The sequence below is a fragment of the Fusarium venenatum genome (genome assembly GCF_020744135.1).
Source record: "Fusarium venenatum strain MPI-CAGE-CH-0201 chromosome Unknown EDB82scaffold_1, whole genome shotgun sequence".
NCBI lineage: Eukaryota > Fungi > Ascomycota > Sordariomycetes > Hypocreales > Nectriaceae > Fusarium > Fusarium venenatum.
This window is the reverse complement of record NW_027072129.1, coordinates 1,950,967-1,972,875: the sequence shown is the minus strand read 5'-3', so window position 1 is coordinate 1,972,875 and position 21,909 is coordinate 1,950,967. Positions and strand designations below refer to the sequence as shown.

The following is a 21,909-nucleotide window of genomic DNA, read 5'->3' as shown; positions in this document are numbered from 1 at the left end:
GCTCGGCCCCACCAAAGCCGACAGTGGAGGACCCCTGGTCCATCATCTCAGGACCTACAGGGCCTTATCGTTAGTAGAACTCAAAGATTTGGGCGGAGCCTTTCTTCAACACTGAATTTCCATCTCACAGTGATGGCTTCCTCTGGAAATCTTTCCCGCACAGTAGCTCGTGCTGCTGCTCAAGTATCAGAGTCTTCAATTCGTACTTCTGCAACAAGATCCAATAGATATGAGCTCCAAGAGCGATCTCTATATCTTTGGGTTTGGCCTGCACCCGTCAACTCTACAGAGAGGCGCTCAATCTTAAAGGCACTTCAACAACATGGGCCAGTCGAGTATTTTAAATGGCTACCAGTATGACTATTCCGAGTTGTTGTCTACATATGGGACAAAACAGCTGACCACATTGTTCTGCAGGGCCAGGGTTCTAGTAAAGTCTTGGGTTCCATCTACATATCTTTGATGAAAGAGAGCCAAGATGCTGCCAAAGCTATTTCTTCCAGTCCAATCAGCATTACGGTTCCCAAGTCTAGCACAGAGACAATATCTGTTGTCAAAATAAATGGTCGCAAAGCAGAGTTCCAGAAGCAAGACTCTTCAAAAACAGGGAGTTCCGAATTTGTCGTCGAAATTTCCGAGACTCTCACATATAGACATGAACAAAGCGCCAAAAACTCACCTTTGACCAGACCGTGGCCTGAGTTTGTTGTAAAGTCTCCAACGCTCGCATCCAAAACTCTACAGCACTCTCTTCCAGACAGCATCGCGGCCGTTGGCTTGAGGCACTGGGATGTGGACTTGGGTGTGCAAGAAGTGGCAGACAACAAACGATTTGAAAGAGAGCAAATGCGCAATTGGCTCCCAAGCAAGATAGCAGATCTTCCCCCGAAAGCGAAAGCAGAACACGGTCAAAACGAAACAACACCCATGGATGGTTCGCCAGGGGCTTCGATACAGACTTTGCCCGGGATTTCCATTGGCAGCTTGATAGAAAAGACGGCAGAGGAGTCAACGGAGGAGTCAACAGAGGTTTCTGCTAATGAGATCGCAGAGACTTCAACGGAGACATCCGCAGAGATCTCGGTAGAGGAGTCAACAGCGTCGTCGACACAGGACTCCACTGAGGTTACAACAGAAAATTCGACGCAGAGTGTGGCAGAGAAGTCACCTGAAGGTCAAAGAGACAACAATCAATAGTCTTGGGCCTTCAACAGCATCTGAACACTCAGAGAGGGAGCCACGTAATACCACTTATGAGAGCCAAGACTGAGATATCAACATCGGGCCCATGGCTTAGGCGGCACTTGCGCAACACGTTACTAGTGTTCCCACCATATTAACTCAGCCATGTTGAGACAATCACTTTTTTTTTTTTGGGAACACAACGCAGATCATGGCCGTTTTGTTACAGAACGCAGCGCAAAACGAAAATGGGAATAACCACACTTACACATCTTTCCTACTCTGAATATTATACAGTACATGGTGAAATAAGCAAGGTTTAACTAACAAAGATGGTTCGTGTTGGAATAAACTAGAGATTCCAAGCAGCTTCCGAGGAACCGTTAGTCTTGGTGTACTACTCGCTCTTCAAGTTCTCTAAATCATTCAATTCAATTGCCAAGATGGGAAGTGACGTTGGCATCGGAAAACGGGAGAGCTTCCTACATACGTACACGCAGCAAAAACGCTGGAGCAAGGATCCCAAGTCTGGTTTGGTGTGGTTTCACCTGGTCCGAAATGCAGGGTCATGATCGAGAGAGAGACAAGACCCCCCAAAACAAGAAATTTGGAGCGGCCCACAACTTGGCATGATGAGCCACGATTCGACCAAAGCCACTTGACTCTACGTCACTTAAACTAGGTTCTGGAATCGGCATCTTGCGAAGAGGAAGCTATACCGCGAATTAGCAGGGCTTGGCTCTGATCATGGCGGATTTCGGCACACACGACCGCTGGAACAAGGCTTGGTGATGACGTCTCACGTAACAGTCACTGCAACTTGCTGCAGTTATGCTGTGTTGGTTGAAGGTTCCTGGCATGGCATCATGACCCGAAACGAGGGTGTTCTCACACAACCTGTATAGCTATAATATCTCGGCCTTCCTCCTCGGTTTGTTGTTTGGAATTTTCGTATCAGAACAACCAATATACCCATTTCGCTATTGATATCAAGAGATTCTTGACTTGAGCGCAAGCCATCCCACCGCCATCACTACCACATATCACTTACACCACCACACCACTTCAAAATGGGTTTCGGAAGATTCATCCACTATATTGGCGCCTTCTTTCTTTTGGCAGCAACAGTGATGCTCGTCGTCGTGAGCATCACAGCTCCTGTGGTTGACCACATTGCTCTTCTCAAGGTCCGATATGGAGGAGATGGCGTCAATTATGGTACATTTGGTTATTGTCAAATGCGAAGCGCCGGCAGGTAAATATTTTATCATCCAAATAAACATGTTCGCCAACTAACAAACTCATAGTAATAGTTGCTCAAAGGCTCGCATCGGCTATGACCCTACCGACGCTTTCAACGGCCTCGATCTGTCCGAGATTGGCTCTGGCACTGCAAAGGCCTTGACTTATGTCATGGTTCTGCACCCCATCGGTGCTGGACTTTGCTTCATTTCTTTCCTTTTGGCTATTGGCGCTGGCATCTTTGGCTCGCTCATGTCGACTCTTATTTCCATCGCTGCCTTCCTTGTCACCATCATCGCTTTGGCTTGTGACTTTGCTGGCCTCTCCATCATCCGACGACGAATCAACCGCGACACCTCTGCCACTGCTAGCTGGTCTGTCGGTATCTGGCTTGTCCTTGCCGCCGCTATTCTCTGCCTCATTGGCACAATTGCCGTCTTCATCACCTGCTGCTCTGGCCGTCGCCGCAAGAGCCGTGAGCAGAAGAAGATGGCCGCTTACAGCACTTCTCCCACTCGTTACTAAACAACCTGTTCCCATCGGCAGCAACGCCGATTACACCACCAAATATTTCACTTTTCATCAAAAAGAGATGGACTAATTACAATGTTTGGAACACGCCAATACCCCAAAGTTTTCATTAACTGGAATATGAGATCACGAATTGTCTATTTATACGGAGTCTTTGTAGAGACGATACCAGTGTGGCGCATGTCACATTGACGATTTACTTTTGTTATTTATTTAAACTTAATACATATACCTCAAACATTACTCGACATCACCTTCATCGTGACACAAGTGACATGTCTGACATGTAACTAACTAATCAACCAGACGGGAGATATTAACACCGTCCCACAAGGGCAGAACAAACGTCTCAAGCCGAGAGCTCTTCAGCGCCATGTCGTTGAACTCTCGAATAGCCAAGATGCTTTCCACCTGGTCTCCCGGAAGCTCATCGTCACCGAGTGCCTTGTCATCGGCAACCAAGCCTCGACGCAGGACATTATCCGAGACAATGAGCGTTCCTGGGCGAAGAAGCCTGCTGGAACTACCGGGCTTCGATAGTTCGAGAAGTTGTTTCAGGTATCCAGGATAGCCAGTCTTGTCCGCGTCTATAAAGACAAGGTCATAAGGCTCAGAGGGGTTGAGCTTGGGGAGACTGGCCAAACACATTAGCATCGGTCGTATGAAACATGTTCTTGGAGCAACTTACGATTCAGAAGCGGAACCGATAATGATCTCTGCATTCTTGACGCCGTTTGCCTCAAAGACTTTCTTGGACAATTCAGCATACTCAGGCTCAAATTCCAACCCGGTAACAAGCCCATCGGGACCGACAGCATCAGCCCAGACAAGGGCGGAGAACCCAACATAGACGCCAATTTCAAGGACTGTTTACAAGCTTTAGTCGTTGTTCTCTTGTTCACTTAGACGAGTCGAGATATAATATTATTGGCTTACCCCTCTTGGCACCAGTGGACTTGACCAGAAATGTATTGTACTGAGATTGGAACACAGAGCTCATGTAGTTTGAGTCATCACGGTTAGCAGAGATGTCTGCATGATAATCGGTGATATACTTGGGCAACGCTGTTGAGTGTTGTTCCGCATAGTTTGTCACCGTCTGGCCCAATTGGGGCGAAGTGTAAAGAGGAACGCTATTGTCCTTCATTTTGAAAGTGTATATGAGTAATTATCTGGTTGATAACGAGAGAAAACATGGCAAAGAGTCTTTATATACACAAATGTGTTGTTGATCTCGCCATCTTCCCCTCTTGGGCCCACCAATAGAGCGATCCTATACGGTACGTTCGGCAACGCCCTCGGATTTAAGATACATTAGTACTTATAACAAAGGTCCGCTGAAGTCAGATCGACCTTCAAAGATCAGGTCGGCGATATTCACCGTGTATCCGATGCTTATTCCGAAGAATTTACCACTTTGTAGTGACCTTTTGTCATTATTCACATGAGTAACGAATGAGTGTACATATCAAGTAAAACTAAACGAGTGGACAATCAATTGAAGAACTGTACAGCTGTCTACATACACAATTCAAGATAGTGAGAACGGCCATCCTCCAATGATCTTATGACAAGAAAAGAACAGAAAAAAAAAGACATGACAGACCAAGATCCTTCTCTCTACCGAACCATTATGTCTTGTCTCAACATTCAACTTCCCTCACAAGTCTGAGGTTGGAGCTCAAAGGAGCATAACACCAACAATGCCGACAACAATGGTGCCGGCAATGGAGACTGTGTTGAAGTTGGCTCCGGACTTGGAGACAGTCAAGGGGACTCGGGGAGCCTCCTCAAAGCCATTGCCCTTGGGCGAAACCTGCTCAGGGTTCACAGGAACGGGAGCAGGGACGGGAACTGGCTTGATCTCCTCCAGCTTGGGCTGAGGAGCTGGGGCTGGGACAGGCTCGACCTTAGGATAGTAAGGCTGAGGAGCAGGAATAGGAACAGGCTCGACCTTGGGGTAATGAAGTTGAGGAGCGGGAGCGGGAGCAGGGCAGCCCTTGATCTTGTCGCAAATGTCCTCCTTCTTGGGCTCAACATAGTTCTTCTTGGGGTGCTCCTCCTTCTGGTACTTGACCCTGTCACAAATAGTCTCCTCATGCTTGTGCTGTCCATGACCCTTAGTGACCTTTCGGCAGATATCCTCATACTTCTCCTCCTTGGGCTCAACATAGACCTTGGGATATTCTTTCTGGTGCTTGACCCTATCACAAATGGTCTCTTCGTACTTGTGCTCTCCGTGACCCTTGGTGACCTTGCGGCAGATGTCCTCGTACTTCTCCTCCTTCTTAGGCTGCTCCTTGGGCTTCTCGATCTTGGGAGCTTCAGGAGCCTTGGTCTCCTTGGGGACGATGACAGTTACACCTTTGTGTGTGTAGGTCTTGGCACCATGATACTTATCATCAGTCTTCTCAGGAGCATACTTGGTGGTCTTGGTCTCAACCACCTCGCCCTCGTGGTTCTTACAGTGCCAGCAGCCGGGTTGAGCCCAGTCATCACCACACTTGTTGCAGGGCTTGTGGTCACACTTATCACCATAGCATCCGGGCTTGACCACGGGCTCATGGATCTTGGTGTAGGTATGATGCTTTGTGATAGGCTCGTGAACGTAATCGTACTTCTTACCATCAACAATGATGGGTTTCTTGTAGTCGTACACATCATAGTGATCGCCATGGTGCTTGTGATGTCCTGTGATAGTAGGCTTGTAGTAATCATAGGTCTTGTGTGTTTTGGGATCAGCGTTATAGTCGTGATGTTCCTTGTTGTACCCATGGTCGTAATGCTTGTTCTTGTCGTGCTCGTGCTCGTACTCCTTCTTCTTCTCCTTGACCTCGGGTTCCTCCTCCTCCTTCTCCTCCTCCTCCTCCTCCTCCTCTTCTTCTTCTTCATTCTTCAACTTTTTCTTCAAAAGCTTGAGCTTCTCGTAGTCTGCCTCGGATTGCATCTTCTCTTCCTCATTCTTATCATCATCCCAATCAAAGAGGGAACCGACGTCCTGAAAGCTTTGATCATGGTCCTGACCATGCTTGCCAACATCGGTCTCAGCCTCGCTCTGCCAGGAGAAGCGGTTGGCCTGGGCAAGACCGTTGACAATGGCCATGACGGCCAAAGCGTTGCGCATCATGATGAATGACTGAAAGATAATGTTGTGTACAAAACGATTGACTTGATGCAGATGAAGAACTATGTCTGAACTTTATTGCAAGTCAGAAGAAGCTGAAAAGAAAGTCTTAAGCACAGACAAACATCTGGTGAACGCGGTTGATTTATACTTGCGGCTTTGCATTATTGATGGCTGATGGAAGAGAATCCATTACGTTGCTCGCTCACATGCAAATGTTGCCCTCAGTTGAGGCAATAGGAGACACCGATTGCCTCAGACACATGAAGCCAACTCACCATAAATTCCTTTGCATTATGATATCGCATGATTAAACGACTTAATAATGAGACGATGGCACAGTTAGGCTTCAGAGGCGACCTCTCTCCATATTCATGAATATATCATGCGCATCACCGCCGGACAAAACGCCCAACAAGGTTTGTCAGCACCCATGACAACGGTGCGGGCAGGTCAGGTATTCGCAGGCAATAGGAGAGTGGCTCACACGAGAATGGCAGTGTTGAGGAAATGCTGGTACCTTTAATCCAATTGATGTTTCGATGCTACCGCTGAAAGACCGAGCATTACGTCCACCAGCTGCGCGACCCACAATGCTCGCTATTACCTTGCACAATCTCAACCCCTTCTTTTATTTTGCAATACCTCCCATTCTCTTTTATGCCGAAAATTGCCTTATCCGAACGCCCCTGATATCAGCCGAGCAAGTCAGGCCCGCGGTAGTTATTCCGTCTCTGCTTCTCCAACCATAGCTTATTCCTATTCCTCTGGAATGCCTGAGAATAGACCGAAACGCATTCGGTGGCTCTGCGGAAAGTCAGTACTAAGTTCCATGTGAAAACATATCGATTGCGTAATAGAGGAGAAGCGCTTTGGATTCAAGGCGGGACCCAATAGAAACACAAGGGAGTGGTAACGCACAAATGGTAGCTTAGGGATAACGACTCCCAAGACAGCCAGCAAGTTAATGGTAAAGTATGTCAAGTCGTAATGTGTGTAGTGGGTGCTAACAAGGAAAAGGCCGATCGGGACACTGAGAAGGAACTTCTTGGTTGGTGTGTATTGTGCCCCGTTATCAATCTGCTCCCACATGTTGAGGTTGTCGAAAGCGCCACTGTTGAAATCGAAAGGAACACCACGGACATGATGGAACATAATGTAGGAGCCAAACATGTAGGACATGTTGGTAAGGGTCCATGAAGTCTCCTGTGAGACACCAGGGATCGCGTCGAAGATAATTTTGGCAGCGAGAATCAAGACAATGTGGATTGTCCAGGCACCTGTATGATTGGCAGTTTGGGTCAGCATGCGACTTTTTGAGGGTTGGTTGGTGCAATTTGCACTGCGATAAGAGAAGTGATGTACCTTTGGCGTTTGTCCAGTTGGCGTTGAGATTAGGCAGGGCAGCCTGATCACTGATTTGCTCGAGAGTCTCAGGAGGCTCATGGTAGACTTGGAGGATACTGCTAGATCTCCTCCTTCGAGCTCCAGCAGCTCCTTCTCCTGTGTTTCGCTCGGGCATGTTGAGATAGATGCTACCCCGGCGCGGAGGTTTGTTCGCCGCGTCGTAGGAGACGGTGCGCTGAAGTAGAATTGGGGAAGACAGCTTGGCGGTATTGACGGGGTGAAGATGAAAAATAAGCGTCAGTCGAACGGATGGAAGGGGATGATCGACGGGTTTGAGGCTGAGGCCAACGGACGCTCAGGGTTCGAGCGTTGTTGGTGGATGATAGTATTTCTTTTTGAATTGGGACTAAAAGAAGAGTCGTAGTTGGATGTTTCCCCCTAATGATGTCACGGGATGGCGTCTGGGGGCGAATGCAAGGGCAAAGAGAGTGGCTTTGTTTGTATGTTTGATGCTGTATAATGAGAACAGAAGTTAAGTCAGTCAGACGTGGTAACGGCGCAAGCCAGTATCAGTTAATGAAGATGGGTTTGATGTGATGTAACTGGAAAAGGTATCAAGAAAGGAATCAATGTGGAAGGACTGTACGAGATGAGAGGGGATGGGAAGCCGAACCGGAATATTCAATGTCCCTCGTGAGATGGTGAAGGAGCCACTCTCATGAGAAAGGAGCCGATAGAAGGATGGAACAGCCAATCGACAGAAAGGGACACGCAATGCAACCTGGACAAGCAACGGGGATTAGGCGGAAGATGTGGAGCCTGCTGCTGAAATTAGCGACTATAGCGGGTGAGCTTGCAGCGGTAGTTTGCTGGAAGCATGGTTAGTCCGGGGATTATTCAGGGGACCTTCAAGGGATAGATTGGTAGTGTAGGGTATTTGTTCAGGGGCATTTGACTTTGGTCCGTTCCATATTATTAGGGGACCTGACCTAAGCAGGCATCAGACTTACCTGACTTTTTATGGTATTACCAACTATAGAAATCTGTGTCTCGTGATGTTTGGAAATGAAGCCAGAACTCGATCTGAGCAGGGATTCACGTGTAGTATTGAGATCCGGAGATGGTAGAAGAGGCCGAGAATTGGCCAGAACGAGGCTAGTTGTAGTCGGGGAGTTGCTTGCAATACACGACTGCAACGCCAAGGTCATCCAGAACAATCTTGACGTTTTGCTTCAGCTACACGTGATCGGCAATTTGAACGAACAGCAAACGTTGTATTGCAAGTAATGATGGTTTGCAGTTTTGTCTCGGTTTGAGTCAAACAATAACAACTGATACTAAAATAATCAATCGTGCTCTGTTGTAAAATGATTGTTGTGATTGGACAAGTAATAAGAAGCGAGATCTGTAAAAAGATTGGGCGGGGATATCGCAACGAGATTGCTATCCGATATATGTATCTCTGTCCTACCCGAAATGAGAAAGCAAAAGACCCATGACAATCTCAAGATGGCGTGGAATGACATGTCAAAGCTAGACCGACTTATCTTCAGCCACCTTTTACCATTCATTGTCCACGAGTATGAAGACGAAATAGAAAGACAAGACGTCTGATGTAGACCCACGATATCTTGACCAACGCGTGGAATCGACCTGTAAAACGACTGACATGAGATGTTGCTCCGACAGCAGCTGTTGTTTGGATTAGTCAGCAGTAAATCAATACGGGCTAATCTTCGGCTTGTCAACTGATACCTACCAACCTTTCCCCTGCAGTGAACTCTCCCTGATTGGCTAGCAGAGGAATTTTCTCCCAAGCCTGGTCTTTGAACTTATCGATATCATCACAGCTTTCATTTCGCGTCTCCTTGATACGAACGAGAAGCATCGTCGCATCTCGCTTCAGCAAGAAAGCTTGACTTTTTACTGTTGAGTACTGAATCAGTCAGAGAACCCTGAGTTGCCTTTGTAGCACTATTGAATGCTGCTTTTTTGCTTTTCAATCTCCTGCCTGAATTTTACTCAAATGACTTCATAGGTACGTTTGTTCATGTACGTATTTTTTCCCGTCCTCGAAGAGATCAAGCCAACGCAGGTGAGACCTTGACTGGATAAATGCACGTGCTCACTAGAAAACTACTTCTGGTGGACATTGTTGATTGAGATCTTTGACTAGGATACTTAATCACGGACGAGTATTATTGAGATAGCCAAGTGGTTTTGAATCGAAAAACTCCAGATCTTGCTTTGTTGATCAAGAGTACTCGGTATTCTACAAAGAAAATAAGTTACCCTGCGGCTTCATCACCTCGCGTTCCTGAAAACATAAGGAAACTACCATCGCTTCTACAAGTTTCATCCATTGCCGTTCTCCCAAGATGGCAACTGAAGACCCAGGAGACGTCATCTATTTGTCCAGCGACGATGAAGCAGAGGCTGCAGCCGTAACTACAGGGACCAAAAAGAGGTCTCTCGAGGATGCATCCGAAGCGAAGGAAGCTTCTTCAGCACCCGAGTCTAAGCGCTCGAGGAAGAATGGTCCCGTCACACGCTCCTCCGCGACCAAAAGCTCACAAGATGAAGACCAGAAATCTTCGAATGGCTCATTGAACACGAGTGAATCTTCCGCCGGAGATTCCGCACCTGGAGGTACGGATGATATTCCTGACTTTAAGCATTCGGAATGGAGCTTCAAGTTGCCCGACACTTCCGAGAGCAAAAGCGGCTCCTGGCTCAAAAGATTCAAGGTCTGGGTCAAAGCATTTGTGCAAATGAATTCAGCCATTAGCAAAGGCATCGATGTCCATGTAGCTGAGTCTGCTTACGCTTGGTACATTGATCACCTGAGGGGAATGAAGCCGAAGAAGAAAAAGAGTGCCAAGCAAGTCGCGAAAGAGTTTGAAAGTACTGGCGAACTTGGTGCTTTCCTCCAAAGTCTCCTACCCAAGGGGCCTGGACCTAATCAGTCAACCCTAGACAGTTTGGTGACAAAGCAACCCAGCAAGGAACCCGTCCACAAAGGCAAACGCTCTCGCGGTTCTAGTGTAAGCGAGGGAGAGATCGATGAAGACGAGTCTGAGAGCGAAGCTGAGTACGAACCAACACTTAGCACAAGTGAAAGAAAGGGAGGAGGGGCCAACGAAACCAATGGCGACTCGGCACCCAAAGTTTCAAATCACCAGAGTTTGCCGATAATCGAGACGCACAGAAAAGTTCCTACCGGAAACGATGCGTTGGAACAACAACAGAGATACTTCCCATCAGCCAGTAACCCTGCTCAAATGTGTCTTCTCTGCGGCTTGAACACACACTTGGCGCCGAGCTGCCCGACGCTTGTCTGCTCATCATGTGGAAGTCTGGACCACTCGATTGTATGCTGCCCTGAGAAAGAAAGGTGCAGGAAATGTCGTCAGGTTGGCCATCAAACAAGCGGCTGCACTGAGAAGCTGGCGTTGACCAAAGAGGAAGGACTTGCTTGTGTGTTCTGCAATTCAACAGATCACCTTGAGGAGGAGTGCACAGAAGTGTGGCGATCGTTTCACCCAGATGTATCTACGGTCAAAAAGGTCGCGTTCATTCCTGCATCGTGTTCTGTGTGTGGAAGTGATGGGCACTTTTCCTCGGATTGCAGAACTCAGCGTACCGAGCTGTCTAACCCTACCTGGTCTGTGAAGAACCGTGACCAGTACATCGACCCTAATTGTGGTATGGCAACGATCGAGGAGGCAACAGGAGGAAATACAACCGGCAGATCCGCAAGGGCTCCTGAGCTCAGAATCCGCGGCCACGCTGCGCGGACGACAAACGTACACTACTCTGATAGCGACTCGGAGGTCGAATTCTTAGGGAATAAACGCGTTCAGAAACCAGCCGTCGGACAAATTCGAATGGCCAGCAACATTCAGATGCCAAACACGCAAAACAACCGGCCACGAAGGAACCCCAGACAGAATGGACCAGCCCAGCCTCCCCTCCCTCCTGGGCCCCCTCCTCCTGGGCCACCACCATCTATGCGAGGGTTGGGTTCATTCTCGTCACTCCCACGAAAGCCTCCTCCGCGAGACTTTAGAAATGTCCCCCCACCATCTCCCCCTCGAGGCTCGCAGGGACAGGGGAGATCGTACGGCAATAACGCACCTCCGTCTTCTAAGCTAAGAGGGGGTGGGCGTGGCGGCCGAGGTGGACGGGGAGGAGGAGGCCGTGGACGGGGAAGGGGCAGGGGCAAATAGAGAGCTCCTGTTTGGTTAGTACATTAAGAAAGTACACAGCATTGGTTGGCGCAGGGCTAGAGTTTATGGTGCATTGATATACTCTCGGAGCTGAGTGGCTCTGGGAACTGGTTGGCGCATGAAAGCCGAGCTGTCTGCCCTGAGCGGGACTCATCCAGACTTGGCGAAAGGGATCGTAGACTTTGATACCCACCACTTGTTGCTATATTCAATTTAGTTGATATGAGCCGTTTGAAACGAAACACAGGGTGACAAGATTGAAACACTGTGGACGATGGAGTCAAGTGTCTTTGAGACATGGGTGACTCTTGTAATGAGTGACGATTTCGCCTGTACCAGGGCTCGAGGCAGCTCGAGTGGACGAACGAGTCGTAGAGAAGGTCCATATCTATTGGTCTAAGCTAGACGCACACTCCTGCACAAAGACTTGCTTGCAAGGGTCACGCGTGGATTGAGACAAACTATACAACGGTCGCTAGGCACATATGTCAGATTTGCTACGACTCTAGAGTTAGATTATGAACGAACATCTTTCCCATCACGCAATATTTACGACATAATGGAAGGCAAATCATCTTATTGGTGTCTCTTGACAGAGAAGGCGAGATTTACTAGATGAAAACGACCAGTTGACAATGAGTGACATTTACGAGTATGTAGTAGACAAGTGACAAGGGTCTTGGTGTGACAAAGTCTCGCGACAATGCAGCGTCACATCCAAGAAAGAAGCAAGATGCATTAATAACCAGTGCCCTATACTCTAGCGTGAGCACGGATGGATCCATCGCCACGAGTTTGGACGCGGCAGAAGCGTCTTGCAGCCATAGAGTCATAGATGCAAAGGGCCGGATGAGAACGAGCTAACTACCTAGGCTATGTTGCGTTGTAGGGGTGGGGAAATAAGAAGCTTAATAGGGATGCATGTTTTAGGGTTGAGGCTTTTACGTCCTCTTGATTATGACAGGACCTTTTTCAGAGCAAGGTTGTACCAACAGGGATATGATGGGTTGGATGGATGGTTGGCATTAAATGGCAGAGACTAGTATAGTTTGTGACTCTTCGCAACGTCCAGTTGGCAAGTGGAACGTGGATGAGCCTGTTGAAAGAGTCCAAGTTTCAATGAGGGTCGTTTGATAACCTATAGAGCCATTGTTTATACTGACGAAGTCGAGTACAACAATATTAGACTCTCATAGAGTGTAGTATTCTTTCCGTCCCGTCCCATCTAACTCTGACTCTTAGTTGTCGTTGACTAACACGACGGTTTAGAAGTTGGAATATAGTAAGACACAGCCTATCACAGCGCGACAAGTGCCGTTGAAACAACGCGTCTGCCGCGTTGTTGGACACAACAATGATTGGATAGAAACTATATGCATGTTTCCTGGGCGCGGGACCATGGATGGAGAAGCGCTATCGATAGACATCCGATGGAAGAGGTACTTGGATAGTACCTGAGAAGGAGATCCGGGAGGCCTGAACCGAATGGGTCAAGAAGGGTCGACACATGTGGCGAGGCTGGAAATAGAAAGCATCTGCATTGAAAGAGTTTGCAGTCGGCCTCTTGAGTGGTTGTAGATCTTGAGGCCATTCAAGTACCAGTCAAGTTCACCGCCACGATGCCCCTCGCGGCAGATCTGCATTGACAAGGATATATAAACCAAGACAACCAATCAAGATACGAGCGCAACGCGTCTTTAGTCTTTCTTCCAACGCGCACAAAAAGTCTCCACGATCTTAGTTAGACAAGACAGGGTCTTTGAAACTCTGAGTCACTGACAGCCAGTCGTTGTTAGTCGAGGGTGACCATCTCACGATAGCACCTGCAGCCGACCTACCTTAGGGTCAGGAGTTAGAAAGAGGTACAGCATGAGAAGAAATGGGGCGGGGGAAGGAAAAAAAAGCGAATTTTCACTTTTCTCGGTCTGATTTATTACTGAATTAGACAAAAGAGCGAGGCTGATCTTGGAGATTATAGTCAAAGTAGATATATCTCGACCGCCCGGGCCTGGCGCTCGTGGCCTGTCTCAAACCCTTTGTCTTTCTTGATACTACCTATAATTGAACAATCTATCTGAATACCACATTGACTTACATCAACTACTTGACTTTGTATCAGACATATCATACACATCTCAAAACAAGCATCAAACACTCAGAGGCCAAAGCCCTCCCCGACATGAGATTACAATGGCATCCTCAACAGAACAACTCTTTCTTGCCATCTTAAGAAGCGATCATATCAAAGACTCTCTCTTCCCTCACCTCTCAACCACAGACCTCTGCAACATTCGCCAGTCCTCATCAGCTTGCTGTAATCTTCTCACCAAGCGTCTATTCACTCGCATCCACGTCTCCTTCTCCGCCTCAACCTTTACCAAGTCAGCACGAGTTGCTGCTCTCGCTCGTATTGGACATCACATCGAGCATCTCACTTTCTACTTCCCTCACTCAGATGCTACTTTCCTTCCTCCTCTGGTTCACCCCGTCTCTGGTAATGAGATATGTTTTCTATACACTCCTCACACGAGCATGGGCTCTGTGCTTTCACGACCCAAGTACGCCAACGCTGAACTCGGCGATATCCTTACACAGCAGTATCCCCCTCTATTTCATGCTGCCACCAATGTCCCTAGCTTTATCAATGCCATGCGCCACTTCACTAAGATGCGTCATCTCACTATCAGATGTCCTGGACAAGACCCTAGAGAGAGATATCGTCGTGATATCGTCGACTATGCTCTGATCAGCTTGCGTATCTCTCTTGAGCGTGCTCCCTTAGACAAACTTCACAAGCTATCACTCTCCCAATTACATCCCGCTGCCTTTAACTATCTCCGTCATGTGAATGGCTTTGGAACTGTCCCCTCTGCTGGACGTCGATGGCGACAGATCAACAAGCTCTCCGTCTCAGTAGACGCTTGGGACTTTTACGGCACATCGCCTGGCCGTGATCATCTTAAAGTCATGGATGAATACATTCGCGCCTTCGCCCCCAATCTTGAAAAGTTCGCCTTTACATGGCTTGGCCGCAAGGGCCCTTGTCCAGTTGCCCTGGCTGCTGATCCCATCTTCGCACCACCCCGTGCCTCGAGGAAACTCTTCCACGAGGTCACCTCCCCCATGTCCCCCCTGCCTGAAACACCTGGAAAAGGTGCTATTTACTTCCCTAAGCTGCGATACCTTCAAGTTCGCAACGCTACTATGAACGCGCCCCAGCTCAGTAACTTGATCAACTCTCATCGCCCAACGGTCAAGGAATTTGACTTTGAGAGCGTTGCTCTCACTGATAATGGAAACTGGGACGACGTTCTTGCTCCTATCGATACTGACGATTCGTGGTCCCGGAGCAACAGCATGGCCGCCCAGTCAGAGTACAGTCTGGTCACAAGCCCCAGCTCTGAGCATCTCCCCAGTCCAAGTGCCGCCGTCACTGCCGCTAGTCGCGAGCTCTTGGATTTCGACCTTGGTGGTTTCCCCTTTGATGACATTGAGAATGAAGTCATTGACGATTTTCAACCTCACGACGTTCTCATCAACGACGATGTCTTTGCCCCTGTATATGAATCAGATGCGGGCTTTAGTACAAAACTGCGAAAGAAGCGCTCTCGCCGTCGCAGAAGAAAGCATCGCAGCAGCGATCATGATACCCCAGAAACCCCATCCCCCTCACCCAAGTCCTCTCTACGCTCTCTATCGCACCGCCATAAATCCAAACGCCAACCTTCAGTGGAAGAGGAGAGTCTCCGCCCCTGTACTCCCGTTCCCAACATCACTGCACCCCTCTTAATCAATGATCCTCAACCTGTCCTCCTCCAACCCACTACCTACGACCCAACCGCAAGGAGGAGTAATAGTCGGGATCCTAACGAGGGTATATCTCCTGTCCAGCGTAACATAGAACAAGAAGAGGCGCACCGTCTTCTCGCCGAGGACGCCGCCGCAAGAGTGAGCGCACTACAAAAAGCCAAAGCAGCTGTCCTGTCCAAGTTGAGCCGCGAATTCTGCCAAAGCAAGAAGCCTCGTGTTGGTGAGGCGAACGCGTGCCGGTTCCTGGCAGGCCGGGATCTCGGCACAGCCTTTGGACCTAATATGGTCATGGAGGACCGACGAGCGCTGGAGAGTCGGAGTGTGCTTGTTCCTCTGATGTTTAGTCGCTCATGAGAACAACGATGTATGATGGGATGAGAAATGTATGAAAATCAAGAGGCTCTTGGAGAGAGTGCTGCTACGACTTTGTAATGAGATATGATATCATGTCCTTTGTTCTTCATGTATTTACTAGCAACATTTCTTCACGGAAGTAAGAATGTAACATTATGACCCCTAACAAAGCTATTCGTTCTTGGTGATTATGTACTTTCCTTCTTGATTGTCTCCATTGCTTTGACATATTCCGATACTTCTTTCAATCCTGTGAGCGTCAAGTCTCGTCTTCGTCCTTCAATGATGACAGTAGGGACCGAGTCGATGTCCATGCCGATACTTCTAATGTCCTCTTTTGTTTTCCTCTCACCCTTTGTTTTGTCCCCGACTAAGTCATTTGCCTCCTTCTCAACTAGGCCAGCTTCGACACAAGCCTCGACCAACATATCGTCTTCACCAGGATGTCTTCCTTCAGCGAAGTACAGTCTGAACAATGCATCCACAAGCTTGTTGGTTACTTCTGCCCCATGCGTCTCCTGGACTTGCTGAATGATCCGGTGAGCTGGGAATGAATTACCGGTTGGTCCTGTGAAGGCGATTGGGATGTTCAGCGGCTTTGCAAGCGAGATCATGTGTTCCTCGAAAAGCTTCTGCGCCTCTTCGTTGTTATTATGCTTCTCATGGAGAGCATGTACGGCGCGGTCTGGGATGGTTTCAGGACGGCTGGGACTGGGCTGGTAGGATGAGAATTGGAGATCAAAAGAGATTGAGGATGATGAGGGAGAGGAGCGGAACTGAGTAAGGGCCTCATCAAGCCTGAGATGTCAGTTTAAGCATCAGTTCGTTAGAGTAGAGTTGGTCAAGGATATGTACCTCTTCTTTCCCAGGTATGTCCTAATATGAGATTAGTGACAAGTCATTCTATCAGTGCATACAAAGAGTTCATACCAAGGACATACGGTGTCCATTACCAAGGTGATCTGCGATTCGTACATGTTGATTTGCTCGTCTTGTGTATGAAAAAGAAAAGTTCTATTATTCGAAACACCACTGGCATTGATATATATATTAATGCGGGGAAGTCAAGGCTCCGCATCGGACCCCAGGAGCGATAGAGTGGCAGTTTGGCGACCGAACATTCAAAGAAGTATCATGCCAGGAATCACATCACGAGTATATACATTTTTACACCAGATGCTAAAGAGCGTTGAAACTGGGGGTATCTCGAAACGTGAATTATATCTCGCTGTACTTAATCAAACGTCATCTTGGAACCCGTGTGCTTCACCACCGCACCCGTCAATCTAGCAACAGCAATATCTTCAGACTCCTTGAGAGGCTTTGTTGTGCCCTCACCAGCGCCCTTGTTTTCGCCAGCTCTGTTGTCACCCCGGTCGTTTCTGCGTGGTGGAGGACGGCCTCGTGGGTTGCTATCATTGTCGGCTGCCTTTCTGTCCTTGCCAAATCGCTTCTTGTATCGCGCTTGGTCGTCCTCGGCCAGCTCGATCTTGAGCTCACGGCCCATCAATCGGTTCACCCACCACTTGCGCGTCTTGAACTGCTTCTGTTGGGACTTGTCCTTCTCTTCATCGTCCTTGAAATCCTCTTCTGTCTCAATCTCTTCCTTGATCTTGACAAAGCCCTTGACAGCCCACGCCGCAGCCTCGGGCTCCTTGAACTTGACCCAGCCAAAACCCTTGCACTTTCCGGTGTCCTCAAACGTGGCAACCTTGATCCATTCGATCTCGCCACATTTTTCAAAGTTTCTGGACAGGTCCTCATCGGTTGTCTTGAAACCCATGTTGCCTACAAAGATCTTGCGGCTGGCATTTTCGTCCTGCTTCTGCTCTGTGGCGGTTTTGCCGTCGGCCGCATCCTCAGTGGCCTCAGCCTCCTTCTTGGGTCGACCCTCGAAGGATGTCGCATCCTTGATGAGAAGTTTTCGGCCGCCGAGGTCACTCTCAGTGAGCGAAATAGCAGAGACCTTGGGTCCAATGTCTGAGAAATCGACGTAGGCGAATCCCTTGTTTGTAGGTTTGGCGCTCTTGTCTCGGCCGGGCTCCTTGTTGGTTGGTAGCTTGATGCGAGTGATCATCTCGTCAGTGATGACACCTCCAGAGTTATCCACGAGCCACTTGCGCATCTCGACAGGCGTGATGTAGAAAGGTAGGTTACCAATCCAGACACTGTGCTCCGACCGGGTCTTCTTGTCCTTGCCCTCCTCTTTCTTCTCGTCGTCGCTGCCTTGCTTCGCGGGCAATCCCTTGCCCTTCTTGAGCGCACGCTTTGCGCGCTTGGATGGAGGCTCGGGGGCGTCTACGTTGACTTCGATTTCCTCAAGCTCGATCTTGCGCTTGGACGAGGACGCGGGTTCAGACTCTGCCATGTCGACATCTTCTGCTTCTGCTTCTGCTTCTGTGGTTTCAGTCTCAATCTTTTCGACCTTGACGACCTTCTCAGGCTTCTCAGCCTTTGATTCTGATCGGGAAGACTTGGATTTCTTCTCCTTCTTTTCTTTTGTCGCCATTTTGTGTTGTGTCGATGGATCGTGATTTGGTGGACGATCTAGAACTCAACTCAGATCAGATGCATCCAAAGTTGCCAGAAATTTTCTGCGAATTTGGTTGCGATAAGCGATAAGAGACTCGGAGGAGTGGGTCGTCGTCGGCCGAAGCTGGACCCTGCAGATACTTCCGATAGTGGGTCTTTTGGACGCCGACTTGGTGAGCTGTCGGCCGTGTTGAGGAGCCCAGCCTCCCGGAATCTCGGAGAAGTTTAGAGATCATGATGACGGTGAAATCGTGAGTCATCAATTGAAGGTGTGTTGTGATTTTCTATGGATATTACGTGTCATCTTGTTCACATATTGTTACGAAAGATTTATACTGGAATTTCCTTGGCGCTGACATTATGCAACGAACAACAGTAAGACGTTTTATCGCTACTAGTTTTACAAACATGGAGACGGAAGTTAATTTATATTCCCATGCGTATATCCAAAGTCTAATAAGTCCTTGACGTAGTATTGAGGGCATTATGGTGTCAGTGCAGTATCGGAGAGTAATTCCCTTGTTTTCGAGTTTCACATTAATCGGTAATACCTCAATGTCCATGGCTATATCCACTCTAAGAGAAGAAAGACTCAATTCTAGTCGAATTGTTATTCCTTGCAAATATCGACACAATTAAGCTGATCTCACTTTTCACCGCCTATCTCATTTAAATCTCATTTAAATCTCAATAGACAGGGGCTTCGTTGTCTCGGCTGTGACCTAGATGTCCAATGAATGAGACATTAAAAAACAAAGCATTGAGGTCCGTGTATCCTCCGCTTCCAGAATGAAGCTTACCATGGAATAGCCCTGTAATCAGCTTCTCATCGAGCATGGTCTACCCAGTTTGCTTCATGCTATTGAATTGATCGACCATCTGGCAATCTTCCTGAGAGGAATTTAAACACCACGTAACAAACTACACCGTTCAATGCTTTGGAAACCAGCAGAACTGCACCGACACTCCACGCCGAGGCAGAACGGCGGATGAGCCGCAACGGACTACGAATTGGGGAAAGATCCCGATCCGGCCCCGTTATGACGGCCCGGGCTTAGTTAAGTAATCTCAATAATTCCGTGCCCAATTCAAGGCAATGTTACCATAACTAGAGCCGGTAATTTGACCGACCTTATGCCACGTGTGCTTGCCGAGTCGTAAAGGTTAGACTGTTTGTTGATATTGGATGAAATTTGCGTCGAAGACAAGAGTCATGACAAGCAGCTGAAAGACCAAGCCGGGCTACGGTGGAGTCTGGCTCAGTTGAAACCACCTTCGGGCATGCTTGGAATCAGCAGCCACCAATGGTAACACGCCCGTAAAGTTGCTAATAATTAACGCTGTTATGGAGGGTGAATATGCCCCTCTACGGGCCCTGTTCACGTGTGGCTTCAACACTGGCCCCGGGCGGTAGATTGGCTGTGCGGGCCTCAAGTGTGGCCCAAGCCGATGGATTATAGCGAATAAGGTACTTGTGACCCACCGACTTGCCTTGGCCTAGGCCTAGCAGGCAAAATTCACTAGCCCCAGACAACCAAAAACTGGAACCTTGGAAGGTCTCCCTCATTCATTCAAAGCCTAGTCCAACCCCAAACAAAGGCATTCCGTCCCGTCCACTTCTTCACTTCCCTCCACCTTTTCAAAACCATCTTTTCTCTCCACGCCATCATCAATCAGTCTCCCTTTTTATCGCACTTGAACAGCTCTCCTTAACGCATCGCAACTTATTGCGCGACGATTCTGCCATCTCAGGACTGCCTTCTCAGTCGTACATATTACCTATCGACCGATCATATTGCCGCTCATCATCCGTTGCCGACGCAGGCTGGACATTTAGGCTCGGGAAGACTCGATACTCGACACTAGGGAACTACCGTCGACTGTGATTGCTAAACAAAAAGCGATTTTCTTTCGACAATCCTTTTTTTATCGATTTTGATTACGCCGATATATCGTCTTTGAGTGGTTTGTTTCATTCATCGACTATAAACAAAATACCGCTGCCCACCGTTAACCACCTTAACAATCTTCAATCAACATGAACGTTTTACTCTCGCCACAACCTCCTGTCTTCCCTCACCAGCACGAAAATCCTCGTCTCTCCCCCCAACGGTCTCGTAAGTCATTGCTTCCCCCTTTGTTCGGTTCTCCGATGTTCTCTTAACCCTTTTCACCCCTTGTCGTGCTTGCCGCTAACCGACTCAGTGTCTCCATTTCACAACATGAACCCCCGTAAGCGAAAGGCTGACGAGGATGGCGACGAGACAATGTCACCCAGGAGCTCTCCTACCATCTCTGCTCGAGCTCTTGCTCGGCCCTCCAAGAAAGTCCGTGCAAATGAAATTATTGGACGACCTCTCGCACTCCCCCGACTTCTCGAGACCCTCGACACTTCGCAACTAAGAACTGTTCTCGAGCGCATCTGCGAAACACACCCTGATATTGGCCACGAAGTTGTCACTCAGGCTCCCCGCCCCTCAGTCTCGTCTGCTGTCGAAGTCTTGCAAGGGTACGAGCAGAAAATGAAGGATGCCATTCCTTATGGCGAGTCCAGCCCCGAATACACTTATTATCGGGTCAAGGAGCCGTTAATTGCTTTCATCGACGCTCTATCCGATTTCACTCCTCAATTCCTCCCACCCAATGAGACCCAGCCTACCAAGTCTCTCGAATTCTTGAACGAGGCTACCGATTTTATCCATAGGCTGCCTAACTGGGAACCTCAAGCATATCGACATCACAAGGAGACCGCATATGAAGAGATATCCAAGGCCTGGGCGCTCGTTATCAACGAGGCAGGCAAGAAAGCTGGGGGCCTCAACCTGCACTCTGGAGGATGGGACCAGATTCTGTCTCGACACAATGAACAATCTGGCGGCCGTCTCTCCACTGCTATCCACGCCATGTCCATGAGTGTTGGATGGATGGGTTCTAACGCAAATACTGGGTCTGGCAGTGCCTCAGACTCCATATTAAACCAATTGATGTCAGGTTCATATGGAGCTCCAGTTAGAGTTGGACCCTGGTAAGGCACGGGCTGTTCACTGAAGCCTTTTCGAGATTATGATTGCATACTGCGGCGCACCGGACGAGTCAACTTCGCACATATAACGACCGTATCATCATGACGACTTTCATTTGGTAGCATAGGTGGCATAGACTTGAGGCGCCCTTTTTTTCTTCTTGTGTGGCAGGGTGGTTGGCGTTTTGCGTGTCATTTGATATCCCTTTCCTTCATTTATGAACCAGTAGGGATTATTGTTATGTGGGTTGATAGCCTTTGAGTGGTATTCTTAACCTGACGGACAGGACATATTCTGTTTTCCGTAGCTAGATTTCTGATATACTTTTCTTTGTCATCTTAAAATTTACCTCGATGACATGTGAGTGATGCAAACTGTATTTGTACTTCGACAGTGGTAAGTGTAACAAGGAAGCCTTCCGGCATTACCCCCTTTCCGATATAACTCCATGTGACTGGTTCCCCGTCATCGCATTACGACCCCGTTACGTATTTCTACTAGTATCTTCAATAGACCCGAACCCGTCAAATACGTG

At 48.4% G+C, this 21,909-nt stretch overlaps 10 protein-coding genes across 10 annotated transcripts; 5 read left to right on the top strand and 5 right to left on the bottom strand.

Moving 5' to 3' along the window:
- Window positions 1–132: 132 nt before the first annotated feature.
- Window positions 133–1,197, top strand: EDB82DRAFT_519460 (uncharacterized protein; the record flags this gene model as incomplete). The annotated part of the gene is made up of 2 exons (XM_025731793.1): window positions 133–354; window positions 418–1,197. The coding sequence occupies 2 exons, from the start codon at window positions 133–135 to the stop codon at window positions 1,195–1,197; spliced, it is 1,002 nt and encodes a 333-aa protein (XP_025590783.1).
- A 1,055-nt stretch (window positions 1,198–2,252) lies between these two features.
- EDB82DRAFT_519459 (actin cortical patch SUR7/pH-response regulator pali) lies at window positions 2,253–2,949 on the top strand (the record flags this gene model as incomplete). The annotated part of the gene is made up of 2 exons (XM_025731794.1): window positions 2,253–2,437; window positions 2,490–2,949. 2 exons carry the CDS (start codon window positions 2,253–2,255, stop codon window positions 2,947–2,949), a joined length of 645 nt encoding a protein of 214 aa, XP_025590784.1.
- Window positions 2,950–3,199: 250 nt separating this feature from the next.
- Window positions 3,200–4,236, bottom strand: EDB82DRAFT_483617 (S-adenosyl-L-methionine-dependent methyltransferase). The gene is made up of 3 exons (XM_025731795.2): window positions 3,892–4,236; window positions 3,644–3,821; window positions 3,200–3,589 (listed from the first exon to the last, which is right to left on the bottom strand). Exons 1-3 carry the CDS (start codon window positions 4,100–4,102, stop codon window positions 3,250–3,252), a joined length of 729 nt encoding a protein of 242 aa, XP_025590785.1. The 5' UTR covers window positions 4,103–4,236; the 3' UTR covers window positions 3,200–3,249.
- Window positions 4,237–4,428: 192 nt separating this feature from the next.
- On the bottom strand, window positions 4,429–6,465 carry EDB82DRAFT_549867 (uncharacterized protein). The gene has a single exon (XM_025731796.2). The coding sequence runs from the start codon at window positions 6,080–6,082 to the stop codon at window positions 4,637–4,639; it is 1,446 nt and encodes a 481-aa protein (XP_025590786.1). The 5' UTR covers window positions 6,083–6,465; the 3' UTR covers window positions 4,429–4,636.
- A 21-nt stretch (window positions 6,466–6,486) lies between these two features.
- On the bottom strand, window positions 6,487–7,737 carry EDB82DRAFT_15162 (ORMDL family-domain-containing protein). Its single transcript, XM_065607073.1, has 2 exons — window positions 7,445–7,737; window positions 6,487–7,359 (listed from the first exon to the last, which is right to left on the bottom strand). The coding sequence occupies exons 1-2, from the start codon at window positions 7,599–7,601 to the stop codon at window positions 6,839–6,841; spliced, it is 678 nt and encodes a 225-aa protein (XP_065465359.1). The 5' UTR covers window positions 7,602–7,737; the 3' UTR covers window positions 6,487–6,838.
- A 2,067-nt stretch (window positions 7,738–9,804) lies between these two features.
- EDB82DRAFT_423140 (uncharacterized protein) lies at window positions 9,805–11,655 on the top strand (the record flags this gene model as incomplete). Its single annotated transcript, XM_025731799.1, has 1 exon — window positions 9,805–11,655. One exon carries the CDS (start codon window positions 9,805–9,807, stop codon window positions 11,653–11,655), a length of 1,851 nt encoding a protein of 616 aa, XP_025590788.1.
- Window positions 11,656–13,845: 2,190 nt separating this feature from the next.
- Window positions 13,846–15,819, top strand: EDB82DRAFT_425347 (uncharacterized protein; the record flags this gene model as incomplete). The annotated part of the gene is made up of 1 exon (XM_025731800.1): window positions 13,846–15,819. One exon carries the CDS (start codon window positions 13,846–13,848, stop codon window positions 15,817–15,819), a length of 1,974 nt encoding a protein of 657 aa, XP_025590789.1.
- A 131-nt stretch (window positions 15,820–15,950) lies between these two features.
- On the bottom strand, window positions 15,951–16,839 carry EDB82DRAFT_483604 (thioredoxin-like protein). Its single transcript, XM_025731801.2, has 3 exons — window positions 16,750–16,839; window positions 16,675–16,695; window positions 15,951–16,617 (listed from the first exon to the last, which is right to left on the bottom strand). The coding sequence occupies exons 1-3, from the start codon at window positions 16,794–16,796 to the stop codon at window positions 16,008–16,010; spliced, it is 678 nt and encodes a 225-aa protein (XP_025590790.1). The 5' UTR covers window positions 16,797–16,839; the 3' UTR covers window positions 15,951–16,007.
- On the bottom strand, window positions 16,819–18,724 carry EDB82DRAFT_483587 (uncharacterized protein). The gene has a single exon (XM_025731802.2). The coding sequence runs from the start codon at window positions 18,326–18,328 to the stop codon at window positions 17,054–17,056; it is 1,275 nt and encodes a 424-aa protein (XP_025590791.1). The 5' UTR covers window positions 18,329–18,724; the 3' UTR covers window positions 16,819–17,053.
- A 1,665-nt stretch (window positions 18,725–20,389) lies between these two features.
- Window positions 20,390–21,380, top strand: EDB82DRAFT_519451 (Cut8 six-helix bundle-domain-containing protein; the record flags this gene model as incomplete). Its single annotated transcript, XM_025731803.1, has 2 exons — window positions 20,390–20,468; window positions 20,557–21,380. 2 exons carry the CDS (start codon window positions 20,390–20,392, stop codon window positions 21,378–21,380), a joined length of 903 nt encoding a protein of 300 aa, XP_025590792.1.
- Between the last annotated feature and the right edge of the window lie 529 nt (window positions 21,381–21,909).

What these genes read in the sequence shown, in the direction of transcription:
- EDB82DRAFT_483604 (XM_025731801.2), bottom strand. Translation starts at nt 16,796, where the DNA reads ATGTACGAATCGCAGATCACCTTGGTAATGGACACCGTATGTCCTTG. An exon ending in ATGGACACCGTATGTCCTTG is followed by an intron (nt 16,696 to 16,749) that starts GTATGAACTCTT and finishes ATCTCATATTAG; the next exon opens with GACATACCTGGGAAAGAAGA. An exon ending in ACATACCTGGGAAAGAAGAG is followed by an intron (nt 16,618 to 16,674) that starts GTACATATCCTT and finishes CTGACATCTCAG; the next exon opens with GCTTGATGAGGCCCTTACTC.
- EDB82DRAFT_549867 (XM_025731796.2), bottom strand. Translation starts at nt 6,082, where the DNA reads ATGATGCGCAACGCTTTGGCCGTCATGGCCATTGTCAACGGTCTTGCC.
- EDB82DRAFT_15162 (XM_065607073.1), bottom strand. Translation starts at nt 7,601, where the DNA reads ATGCCCGAGCGAAACACAGGAGAAGGAGCTGCTGGAGCTCGAAGGAGG. An exon ending in CAACTGGACAAACGCCAAAG is followed by an intron (nt 7,360 to 7,444) that starts GTACATCACTTC and finishes CCAATCATACAG; the next exon opens with GTGCCTGGACAATCCACATT.
- EDB82DRAFT_483587 (XM_025731802.2), bottom strand. Translation starts at nt 18,328, where the DNA reads ATGGCGACAAAAGAAAAGAAGGAGAAGAAATCCAAGTCTTCCCGATCA.
- EDB82DRAFT_483617 (XM_025731795.2), bottom strand. Translation starts at nt 4,102, where the DNA reads ATGAAGGACAATAGCGTTCCTCTTTACACTTCGCCCCAATTGGGCCAG. An exon ending in GTCCACTGGTGCCAAGAGGG is followed by an intron (nt 3,822 to 3,891) that starts GTAAGCCAATAA and finishes GCTTGTAAACAG; the next exon opens with TCCTTGAAATTGGCGTCTAT. An exon ending in ATCGGTTCCGCTTCTGAATC is followed by an intron (nt 3,590 to 3,643) that starts GTAAGTTGCTCC and finishes GTGTTTGGCCAG; the next exon opens with TCTCCCCAAGCTCAACCCCT.